Source organism: Cibotium barometz, chromosome 32 (assembly GCF_041138505.1).
Source record: "Cibotium barometz isolate CiBa-2024 chromosome 32, ASM4113850v1, whole genome shotgun sequence".
Lineage (NCBI taxonomy): Eukaryota > Viridiplantae > Streptophyta > Polypodiopsida > Cyatheales > Cibotiaceae > Cibotium > Cibotium barometz.
This window is the reverse complement of record NC_141077.1, coordinates 1,874,587-1,886,112: the sequence shown is the minus strand read 5'-3', so window position 1 is coordinate 1,886,112 and position 11,526 is coordinate 1,874,587. Positions and strand designations below refer to the sequence as shown.

General features: G+C 38.1%; 1 protein-coding gene across 2 annotated transcripts; it reads left to right on the top strand.

Annotated features, from left to right (window-relative positions):
• The first annotated feature begins 1,260 nt into the window (after positions 1-1,260).
• On the top strand, positions 1,261-6,472 carry LOC147619733 (putative protein phosphatase 2C 33). 2 transcript variants are annotated; one of them, XM_086825563.1, is made up of 5 exons: positions 1,262-1,924; positions 2,396-2,857; positions 3,254-3,377; positions 5,038-5,261; positions 5,431-6,472. In XM_086825563.1, exons 1-5 carry the CDS (start codon positions 1,670-1,672, stop codon positions 6,160-6,162), a joined length of 1,797 nt encoding a protein of 598 aa, XP_086681689.1. In that variant the 5' UTR covers positions 1,262-1,669; the 3' UTR covers positions 6,163-6,472. The 2 variants fall into 2 exon arrangements, with proteins under 2 accessions (XP_086681691.1, XP_086681689.1); XM_086825565.1 differs by lacking the exon at positions 2,396-2,857 and having other exon boundaries at positions 1,261-1,924.
• Positions 6,473-11,526: the final 5,054 nt, after the last annotated feature.

Genomic DNA, 11,526 nt, shown 5'->3' with positions numbered 1-11,526 from the left:
ACCTTGTAGGCCTTTAATTTTGAATTACAAGGTAAAGTTGCTAACTTTTCAGCCCTACGTTCCACAATTTCATGGAAACCTCGACCCTTAAGAATTTCAAATAATGATGTTATTTAATATTGTCTCTTTTCCCAAGACTCCACGAAAAAAGGTGTATGCTATAAGTTATAACTAAGTTTATCTATAGCCTCCAATGGTTTAACTCTAACAACTTGACTTGATGTAGATAATAGTACTGATCTTGAGTTGTTCTTCTTAATAATAGTGACCACACTATAAATAACAATGACTACACTATAAAGAATAGCGGTAGCGAGTCTACACTATAAATATGGGAGTTGGGGTGGGGAGAAAAACCCAAGAGTAGAGCTTACGCTCTAGAAGTTGAGGTCACGAGTTCAAAACTTCCTCCCACTGCACCAAGAGATGGGTAAAAAAGGATGGGTAAAATCATTGCAAAAGAAAAAGAAAAATATGGGTGTTGTGCTATGTGCAAAAAATGGGTATTAGTGTATTTTGCACCTCCTAAAGTTGAAATACATGCAATTTCCACAATAAAAGGTTTCTATTTTGGGAGGTTTTAGTTGTAAATGCATTCAATTTATCCAAATAAATAAGAAATCTCTTGAGCCCATTCAATATATTCCAAATTTGGTAGAGTCACAAGCTAAAATAAGTGAATAGGGAAAGTATTTGTAAATTTCAGACCATGTTTGGGAAGGTAAGCTTCTTTCGATCAAAAGCTTAATGTAATACACCCCTCTTTTTTCTCTCTTTAAATCTCCAAGCTTCTTTTGATCAAAAGCTTAATGTAATACACCCCTCTTTTTTCTCTCTTTAAATCTCCAACCTTCACAAAAAAAACAAAAAAAAACCCAAAAAAATCTCTCTTGACTTTTAGCGTTTTTTTTTAATAAACAAATTCAAGGTACAATAAAACCAGGCGCTTGACCAAGTTATTAACGTAACACCCAGTTATTAACGTAACACCCAATCTCTTTCTTTCTCCACGATTCCACCATTTTCATGTGACTTTGTTTGGCGTGTTATTTTTAAGGATAGTAATGGTGCACGTCTCAAATGCATTAAACCTTTGTTTATGGTGTACTAATCATGTAAAAAATGTATAGTCAACATGAGAACCTTGAAGCAATGGGAAGGAGGGGGCGTGAGGCGTGACGTATTCGACCGACCTTCAAAGCTTCTTGTGGCACCACCAGGCCCTCTTATAGTTTCGTCCTCTCAACCGAGCCTGTCCCATTGCCGTCCTTGTGTTTTTGCAGCAAAGCTTGCTAGTTTCAACACTAGCTGCTAGTGTGTGTGTGTGCGTGCGCGCGCGCGCGCGCCCGCTGTGTGTGTGTGTGTGTGTGAGAGAGAGAGAGAGAGAGAGACACCCAGAATTGCCCTGATCAAGCACCTAAAATTGCCTTGATCTAGATCATCCTCAGGCATCTAAATTGATTCAACGCATACTATGCTACAGCCTCCATAATTAGGTCGAAATTCGGCTTAGCCTTGATCTGGCTTCATATAGAGCTGCAAGCTCCATCCTGACGTCAAGCCCTGCAATCAGCAATATACCCCAAGACTGGAATTCAGCACTTCAATAGCTGTGATCTAGGCAATAAGAAGTATGTGGGTGATTGATTGTTTAATTGATAATTAAGAAATGGGTTCAAGTTGCTCTACTGATCATGGAGAGGAGGATGACTGGTGCCGACCCCTCCCACAATCCAAGAGAAAGAAGAAGAGAAAGCAGAGGAAGCGGCATCTCATGGAAGCTCTGGCTGCTGAGGCCAAAACCAACGAGCTTCTGTCCCGTGTGGCAGGCAGGATCTGCAGCAATGGGAGCACCAGCACTGCCTGTGCCTTCACGCAACAAGGCAAGAAGGGCACCAACCAGGATGCAATGGTGGTGTGGGAGGTATAGTTCTTCGTTGTTATGTTGTATGTTCCACTTGCAACAAGAAGCCATTCTAAGAGCCAAATATTGGGTTGGGTAATATAATTCGTTGACAAATTGTGAAATGGAGCATTAATGCTCAGGTTATCAATTAATGTACTGGTTAACAAAACATGATTCGAACTATTGGAATGATTGTGCATGAATTAAGTTATAGAAGGTTGCATTGGATTGCTGGGTTAATTATTCAGCAATCAAGCTGGGCATGGTTTAAGATGCGGGTTAAAGATAAGTAGAGCATCATGAGGGCTGGGTTAGTTTTTCAGCAATTGAATGGGGGGCACAAGGGAGAATGGTTTAATTCAACGGGGTAATACGATCAATTTGATGAATGGCACTTGCATTTGGGATGGATTAATGGGTTAATTATTGATGATGAATTGGATATTAGGGCCTTGGCTTTAAGTGAATGACATTTGATTTTTTTGGCAGAATTATGCTTCTAGGAAGGACACGTTGTTGTGCGGTGTGTTTGATGGGCATGGGCCGTATGGACATTTGGTGGCAAGGAGGGTGAGGGATGCACTGCCATCCAAGCTGATGGCCATATGGAAAGCTCGGATGAGAGGGGATGATGAGGTCGACGATGGGGAAGGCTCCGGCTATGAAGATCAGATCAGCGAGTATAATTGGAGCGAGGCCATGAATTATCACCCTTCATATTATTATTCACTCTCTAATAATATTCATGATTCATCATCACAATCACCACCACCACATGATGTTGTTAATCCCAACATTAACCACCCTAATTATTATAATAGCCACCTAACCTTTGCAAGGTGGAAGGACTCCATCCTCAAGTGCTTCAACCTCATGGACCGAGACCTTAGAACACACCCTACCATTGATAGCTTTTGCAGTGGCACCACCGCTGTGATCCTCTTGAAGCAGGTAGGAATCAGCCAAACCTTTATAACTGCAAAATTCGAACAATTTGAAAGAAAAAAAAATAAAAACCCAAATTGAGAAGTTGCATTCATCAAATCTAAACCTTCTTGTTGTTGTTTTGTTGACGTTAATTTGGTGGTGTTCTTATGACGATTATTTGACAATCGAGCACACGTGCAGCTCCGATTAAAAGAGGGGCAACGATTTCTATAATTTTAAGTGCAGTACTTTTTGTTCTTTTTTATATTTATTGGGCGATTCATACCCAACTATAAGACTTTCAAAGGAATTGTGCCTCGACTGAAATGATTACAGTCAAATTAATCTTTTGATTGGAAGTTTGTTTGATTAGAATATATTTGCTTGTTTTGCGTAATGCATTGTTTTTGTTTGAAGCAGGGCGAGGAGCTCATCATCGGGAACGTGGGGGATTCCCGGGCGGTCCTGGGCGCCGCCCACCAAGAAGACGACCAAACGCTCGAGGCCATCCAGCTCACTGTCGATCTTAAGCCCAACTTACCAAGTAAACGACCCCTAATCCCAAACACTCACATTATATATATATATATATATATATTTCTGGTTTTGAGCTTAAATCCAACCTACTAAAAGTAACCACTTCTTAATCCCCAGCGGGCTTTATTCTTTCAATTCTTAGTAATTCACTCCCAATCCAGATTCTAGCCCACCCAAAAAAAAAAAAAAAACTGCTTTTTTTTCCATGAGGTTTTATTCGATTCCTAATGGCACACAAGAATTTCACCAGACTACACACAACCGAGTACCACAAGAGGGTCCCTTCCAAATATTGGCCACTTTATAAGTAGTGAACAAACTACACAAGTTAGTCACTCGCCCATTAGAGTGAACACCCTGCACAGCTTTGGTGGAACTGGGTGTCGCAAGTTGAGTCATGATCTTTGATGTCCATGGCAACCATCGTCCCTAATCCAAAGCATGGATTGAAGAGCAAGCATTGCACACTGTTATCACCACAAAATCTCCGAAGAGGAAGGTGAAAATACGTGTCATGACGATCAAACTATAATAGCCTAAGGTGTGCTGATGGGGTAGCCTATGTGCCCACTTGCACGTGAACACACCGTTAGTATAAAATGTTTCCAAGAAGATTTGAACCCAAGACAGTCCATAGTCTTATCCACTTGACTACCGCCTTTGAAACAAGAAACCCTATTTTTTAATTCAATATGTCCTCCAAGTAAGCTTTTGTTTTTGTATTTTGAGCTTAAGCCCAATTTACCAAGTATTTGACCCTACTTTAACGAAATGTTTCCAAAACCCATAAAAATATAAAGTGTGATCCTGAAACCCAACTCAACCCCTAATTCCAACTCATTTTATGTCCTAGCACAAAAACTTACCAATTAATTAACCTCACCAAATTCCAACTCATATCATCCTCTTTATTTCATTATTTATTTTATCTTTTGGGAACTTATCGAGTAATAAACTCCCAGTTTTCAACTCGTATTAACCCAAATCATTTATTTTATCTTTTGGGAATATCGAGTAATAAACTCCCATTTTTCAACTGGCATTAACCCATCAATTCATAATTTTGAGCCCAAGTTCCCATCTAAGCAACATCTTACCTCCATTGAAATTCGTCATGCTTTTCGCCTTTTGACCTCAGAAAGCAATAATTAACTCCGCATGACACACGATCCTATCGACGCGGCCGCACCGTTTTGCTGTCGTTGACTTTCACTTTCCTTTGACAGTTACAATACCTTTGCCAGCCTAGGATCTTAGCGTTAATTACGTTCCTAGATAATAGATTCTTAATCTCAAGCAGCATTTGCAGGCGCAGCTCTTGGCCAGATACTGTTTGACAATTAATGGCCTCCATTATCTAACTTAATTTTCCTCAATATCCCTATCGATTGACGTTATCACTTACACTCTGAAATTCTTGAGTTCAAGGAATGGTTGCAAATTCCACAATTAATGCAACAGCTTCTCCTTCAAAATCATGCCAGTTGATTTTCATCAGAGATGCTAAACACAAATTCTGGCATATCATTCATTCTTAAGCTGAGAGATGCAAAACGTACAGTATGCTTAAATATAAACCATTTTTTAGGTAGCCTAGATTATTCAAATGAATTGATACAAGTTGGAGAATTGGTGCACACATTAATGTTGGCATAATTGGTGTGCAGGGGAAGCAGAGAGGATAAGGAGGTGCAGAGGGAGAGTGTTTGCTCTAGAAGATGAACCAGAGGTGGCAAGGGTGTGGCTGCCTTATGATGATGCTCCGGGCCTAGCAATGGCCAGGGCATTTGGGGACTTCTGCCTCAAAGACTATGGTCTCATCTCAGTCCCGGAGATCACCTACCGAAGGCTCACTCCCAAAGACCAGTTCGTAATCCTAGCAACAGATGGGGTAATTACACATGCATAATTATCTCCTAATCAAAATCAACTCCGCACAACCATAGCTTAACTTGAAGAAGCCATTAAGTTTGTCAACCATTTGTCACACCAATTTAATTTAATCGACTTAAAATTAACCTAAGGTTTTATATGTTGCTCATGGTTGCAATGTTATATAGATTTGGGACGTGTTGAGCAACAGGCAGGCAGTGGAGGTCGTGTCCTCGGCACCCACCAAAGCAACGGCAGCGCGGTCACTAGTGGAGACTGCAGTGCGGGCTTGGAGGCTCAAATATCCCACATCCAAAGTGGACGACTGTGCAGTGGTGTGCCTCTTCTTCAATAGTAATAACGACACAGCTACTCATCAATATGAACGCAGCTCTTTCAAATCCATGGAGTCTTCTCGACCCAAATACTACACTCCTGCACAGCAAGAAGAGCTGCGTGAAGCTGAAGAAAAAGAAGAAGAAGAAGAAGAAGCTGCAGCCGCCCACATGCTGCAAGCTGGCGCACAACAACAAGACGATGAGGCTCATTATGAGCTGTACTCTTGGGGAAGATCCAGCACCGTCCGCACCCCCCAGCATTTCACCTCAGTACAAGACTCCATCGCCACCCCCTTCCGCCATGGCTTCAGTTATCATAGCTCTGCGTCAGCTGTTATTGAAATCGAGGAGACTCCCTCTCCTATAAACCATGGTGCAGGATCAGGTGGTGTCGTGTTGAGTACAGAAGAGCCTCCGTCCCCCCCTCGACGTAGCCTTGCTGAATGCATCTCCAACCATGATGATGAAGAATGGTCTGCACTCGAGGGTGTGGTGAGAGTAAACTCCATCCTTAACTTGCCCCGATTCAAGGTGGGAGGCACTCCCGCTACTCAAAGGCGGCCAGGAGAGAAACTCGTGTGAAAGGGGCCACATCCTCTCGTCCATACTCTTTGCCCACATCAATCCTTGGCCATTCCCCACTTGTGATGAGTTGGGCGGGGGACTTGGACGGGCAAGATTACGTGCCTTTTTGTATGACTTATAATACCTACTTCTCCATTTTTCCCCCTTTTTGAATGGTCTTTGCTGACCCACATTTCTTTAAAATATCTTTAACTACTACGACTCTTGCCCCATGAAGGGGTCTCCTACTAAGTAAAGCAAGAAGTTGGCTCAATGGTTGGTCTCTTCCCTCTACTCAGTTTTGAATACTCATTACATTGATTTTTGATGAGGCTTCGTTGCCCATTGTTGGAGAAACTTTTTGTTATTTGCATGTAGTTAATAATTTGATAAATTAGCCACACTTTAAAAATATGCTTTTTTTGTTTTCTTAATTGGCACTCTTAATCAAGCATTTTGTATTTTCAATCGGTCATCCAAGGATAAGCCGAGGCTACACTTTTCCAAATGCTGATGTCACCTTTCAATAATGTTGTCATTGTGGCTTTCAAGTAGTTGTAGTGTATATTTACCTTTATGGTTCCTTATTTATTAAAGTTACACAAGGCAATAAAGACTTCAATTTATGACCTTATGGCAATCAAAGAGCATACATGTCATATGTTTTTCTTTTAGTATGGGTGAGTAAGTGCTAGAAAATTATTCCTAAGCCTCTAAGATCTTGGAACTTTATTTATCCATAACTAGCATTACTTGCTTAATCAAGTCCTCATGTTCATTGTTCAAATGCTTGGCTATCTATATGTTGGTGGCTTAAATGTCATTCTCAAAGAAGCTTCTTGCTATTAACTACTAAGCTATCTCATACACAACAGACATGAGATAAGATAACACAAGTGATCTATAAAAGGGGGATTTTGATTATATGGATCATACATGTTGTATAAGATAGTTGTGTAGCTATTATGTAATCGATTTTTAATTTCTATCAAGATATGTGTTCTCCTTTTTAGAAGGAACGCTACATGACTCAATAGGGTGCAGCATCAACAAGATATCCCTTTTACTTTTGCATCATGAAAATATATAAGAAGTGGAAGGAGATGAGAAGGTAAGGGATAAGTGTGCTTTCTTTCTTCTGTTATTTATTTGAATATAGATACAAGGGAAAACATTATAATTACTTAGTTAAGATTCTTTATTAGACTAGGGTGACTATGAGTCAACATTTACTTACTTAAGATTGTTTATTAGACTGGGGTGACTTTGAGTCAATATTTACTTTAAGGTTGAGGGGGTGTTATTGATGATTGGATGGAATACTTTGTTTTATTTCTTTGATGATAACTATTCCGGAATCTGGAAATCCTATGGCATACTAGGAGATCTGTTGATAATGTGCACAAATGTGTATACAGCTTCCATCCAAAATCCTAGATTGAGATTGGCCATAGAAAGCATAGAAGTAACTCTCTCTTGAATCGTACGATTCAGGAGATCTGTTGATAATGTGCACAAATGTGTATACAGCTTCCATCCAAAATCCTAGATTGAGATTGGCCATAGAAAGCATAGAAGTAACTCTCTCCTGAATCGTACGATTCATTCTTTCAACGACTCCATTCTGTGCAGGTGTGTATGGGGCAGTCAATTGCCTCTTAATTCCTCTCTTTGCACAAAAAACTTGGAATTCTTTTGAGATGTATTCTCCACCGTTATCAGTCCTCAAGCTCTTCAGCTTCTTACTAGATTGATTTTCAACGAAAGCCAAGAATTAATGTTAAAGAGTTAAGATTACTTTGATGCTGAAGAGTTGTGATTGATAATTGGTTGGATTACTTAGTTCTACCTATGGAGATAATTTATTGAGATTTGATGTGTGTTTGTATTGTTTGTGAATGAGAACTTCAGTTATGAGACTCCTAAAATAAAATTTTGATTTAGGCTTGCCAGCCCCTCACCAGACAAAGTCCAAGCCTATACCCTTTGGCAGCCATGTTTGGTGGAATCCAAAGTTTGGTCGTGATTGAGGTGGTGGTATACCGAACATGACCACAATGGTCAATGTGGTAATTGGGTGGACATGGGATTTAATTTTGGTGAGTCTTTCTCAAGAAAGCTTTTATATGTTTAGAAGATGCTTCATGATTGTTTGTATTCATAACTTGATGATTTACTTGTGATTATGTAGTGTTTAAGGATTCGTCGATAAGTATGTGATTGTTTATTTAGATGATTATCTTTTTATTCTTATGCATGAATAAATAGTAATAACTTAGCTACTCGTCAGTATGAATGTAGCTCGTTCAAATCGTGTTGAGTAATATTAATGCAAAGCCTTTGTCCCCCTCGATGCAACCTTGCTGTGAATGCATCTCCAACCATGATGATGATGATGATGATGAATGGTCTGCTCTCGAGGGTGTGGTGAGAGTAAACTCCATCCTTAACTTTTCCCGATTCAAGGTGGAAGGCACTCCCGCTACTTAAAGGCGGCCACGAGAGAAACTCATGTGAAGGGCGCCACACCCTCTCGTCCGTACTCTTTGCCCACATTAATCCTTAGCCATTACCCACTTGTGATGAGCTGGGAGGGACTTGGACGGGCAAGATTTGATTCCCATCTCCATCTTGAGTCTATCAGCTCTACATCCTTTTTGTATGACTTATAATACCTACTTTCCCATTTTTTGAATGGTATTTGCTCACCCAAATTTCTTTGAAATATGATTAACTTTTGCATGATCAAAGTTTTAGTTCGTAGGGGATCTCCTACTAAGTAAAGCAAGAAGTTGCCTCAATGATTGGTCACTTCTTCTACTCAGTTTTGAATATTCATTACAATGTTAACTTGATTTTTCATGAGGCTGTGTTGCCCACTGTTCGAGAAACTTGTTTTTATTTGCATACAATTAATCATTTGACAAATTAGCCACACTTAAAAAATATGCTTTTTTTTGTTTTCTTAATTGGCACTCTCAATCAAGCATTTTGTATTTTCAATCGATCGTCCAAGGATAAGCCGAGGCTACACTTTTCCAAATGATGCTGATGTCACCTTTCAATAATGTAGTCATTGTGGCTTTCAAATAGTTATAGTGTATATCTACCTTTATGGTTCCTTATTTATTAAAATTACACAAGGCAATAAAGACTACAATTTATGACCAATCAAAGTGCATACATGTCATATATATATATATATATATATATATATATATATATATATGGGTGAGTAAGTGCTAGAAAATTATTCCTAGGTCTCCAATATCTTGGAACTTTATTTTTCCATAACTAGCATTACTTGCTTGATTAAGTCCTCGTGTTCATTTTCAACTGCTTAACTATCTATATGTTGGTGGCTTGAATTTCATTCTCAAAGAAGCTTCTTGCTATTAACTACTAAGCTATCTCATACACAACACACATGAGTGGGTATAAAATATATAAGATAACACAAGTGATCTATAGAAGGGGGATTTCGATTATATGGATCATATGTGTTGTATAATATAGCTGTGTAGCTATTATATAATTGGTTTTTATTTACTATCAAGATATGTGTTCTCCTTTTTAGAAGGAACACTACATGACTCAACAAGGTGCAACATCAACAAGAAATCCCTTTTACTTTTGCATATCATGAAAACATATAAGAAGTGGAAGGAGATGAGAAGATTAGAGATAAGTGTCCTTTCTTTCTTTTGTTATTTATTTGAATATAGATACAAGGGAAAACATTACAATTACTTAGTTAAGATTCTTTATTAGACTGGGTGACTATGAGTCAATATTTACTTAGTTAAGATTCTTTATTAGACTAGGGTGACTAGGAGTCAATATTTACTTTGAGGTTGAGGGGGTGTTATTGATGATTGGATGGAATTCTTTGTTTTATTTCTTTGATGGTATGGTTTGTGATTGTAATTAAATGGATTTCTTGGTGTGATTACTTTGATGTTGAAGATTTGTGATTGCTTTGATGTTGAAGAGTTGTGATTGGTAAATGGTTTAATGTTGAAGAGTTGTGATTACTTTGATGTTGAAGAGTTGTGATTGATAATTGGCTTGTGATTACTTGGATGTTGAAGAGTTGTGATTGATAATTGGTTGGACTACTTAGTTCAACCTATGGAGACGATTTATTGAGATTTGATGTGAGTGTTTATATTGCTTGCTAATGAGAACTTGAATTATGAGACTCCTAAAATAAAATTTCTATTTCAGTTTTGGCGAGCCCCTCACCAAACAAAGTCCAAGACTATACCCTTTGGCGAGCCCCTCACCAGACAAAGTCCAAGACTATACCCTTTGGCAACCATGTTTGGTAGTAGAATCTAAAGTTTGAACATGATTGAGATGGTGGTATACCCAAGATGACCACAATGGTCAGTGTGGTAATTGTGTGGACATGGGATTTAATTTTGGTGAGTCTTTCTCAAGAAAGCTTTTATATGTTTAGTAGTTAATTCATGATGTTTTGTATTCATGACTCGATGATTTTACTTTTGATTATGTAGTGTATAAGGATTTGTCGTATGTGATTGTTTATTTAGATGATTATCTTTTTGTTCTTATGCGTGAATAAATATAGTGTGTAGAATATTTAGATTAGAGCGCATGATTATTGTGCATGAATAAATATTGTGTATAGATAATATTTATAGAAAATAGAGAGTATGATTGTTAGAGTTGGTATTAGATCAAAAGTTTATGTAATCAGCCTTAAATATTGAATTGCAAGATCTTGGAATACTAAATATTGATGCGAGAAGATTGAAGATTCTTGGTAAGTGATGCGCAACTAAAGAGTTTAAATACATAGTACCCTTGATCCAGAAGAACAAGCTCCAATTCTTTAAATTTCTTTTGCATTGAAAGCATTTTCTATGCATATTAAAATCACTTTTGCAAGTTTATTTACTAGAGTTTAGGAGGTTTATTTAGCTCTAGCATGTACTTTTGCAAACTTTATTGACTATATATAAAAGTTCTTGCTTGAAATTTTATTAACCTATTGGAGTATATATAAAAGTTCTTAGGTTTAAGAGAAAAGTGGAGATGCATTGGGAGAATTTGGAACTCATTTTGGGGCCCTGTAAGAAATTATAAATTTCATCTTTTTTCTTATCTTCAAAATGCCCAAAATCTAAAGTGAATCAAAAAGAAAACAATAAAATACGTGCACTAAATACGAAAAGTGATTGTCTAAAGGGATAAAGATATTCTTATGCATTTATTACATGGGAATAACTACTTTCATATTTAAGACTCCTACGAAATCATACACTTTCACTTCCTTCAACAAATCTTTATTTTTTGAACTTTGAGAGTCTTAGCCCCATCACAAAGTTTGATTATGAAGAGGTTATGAAGAGGTGA

Coding starts and splice junctions, on each gene's coding strand:
- LOC147619733 (XM_086825563.1), top strand. CDS start 1,670: ATGGGTTCAAGTTGCTCTACTGATCATGGAGAGGAGGATGACTGGTGC. Junction 2,858..3,253: donor CTGTGATCCTCTTGAAGCAG/GTAGGAATCAGC, acceptor TGTTTGAAGCAG/GGCGAGGAGCTCATCATCGG. Junction 5,262..5,430: donor TAATCCTAGCAACAGATGGG/GTAATTACACAT, acceptor AATGTTATATAG/ATTTGGGACGTGTTGAGCAA.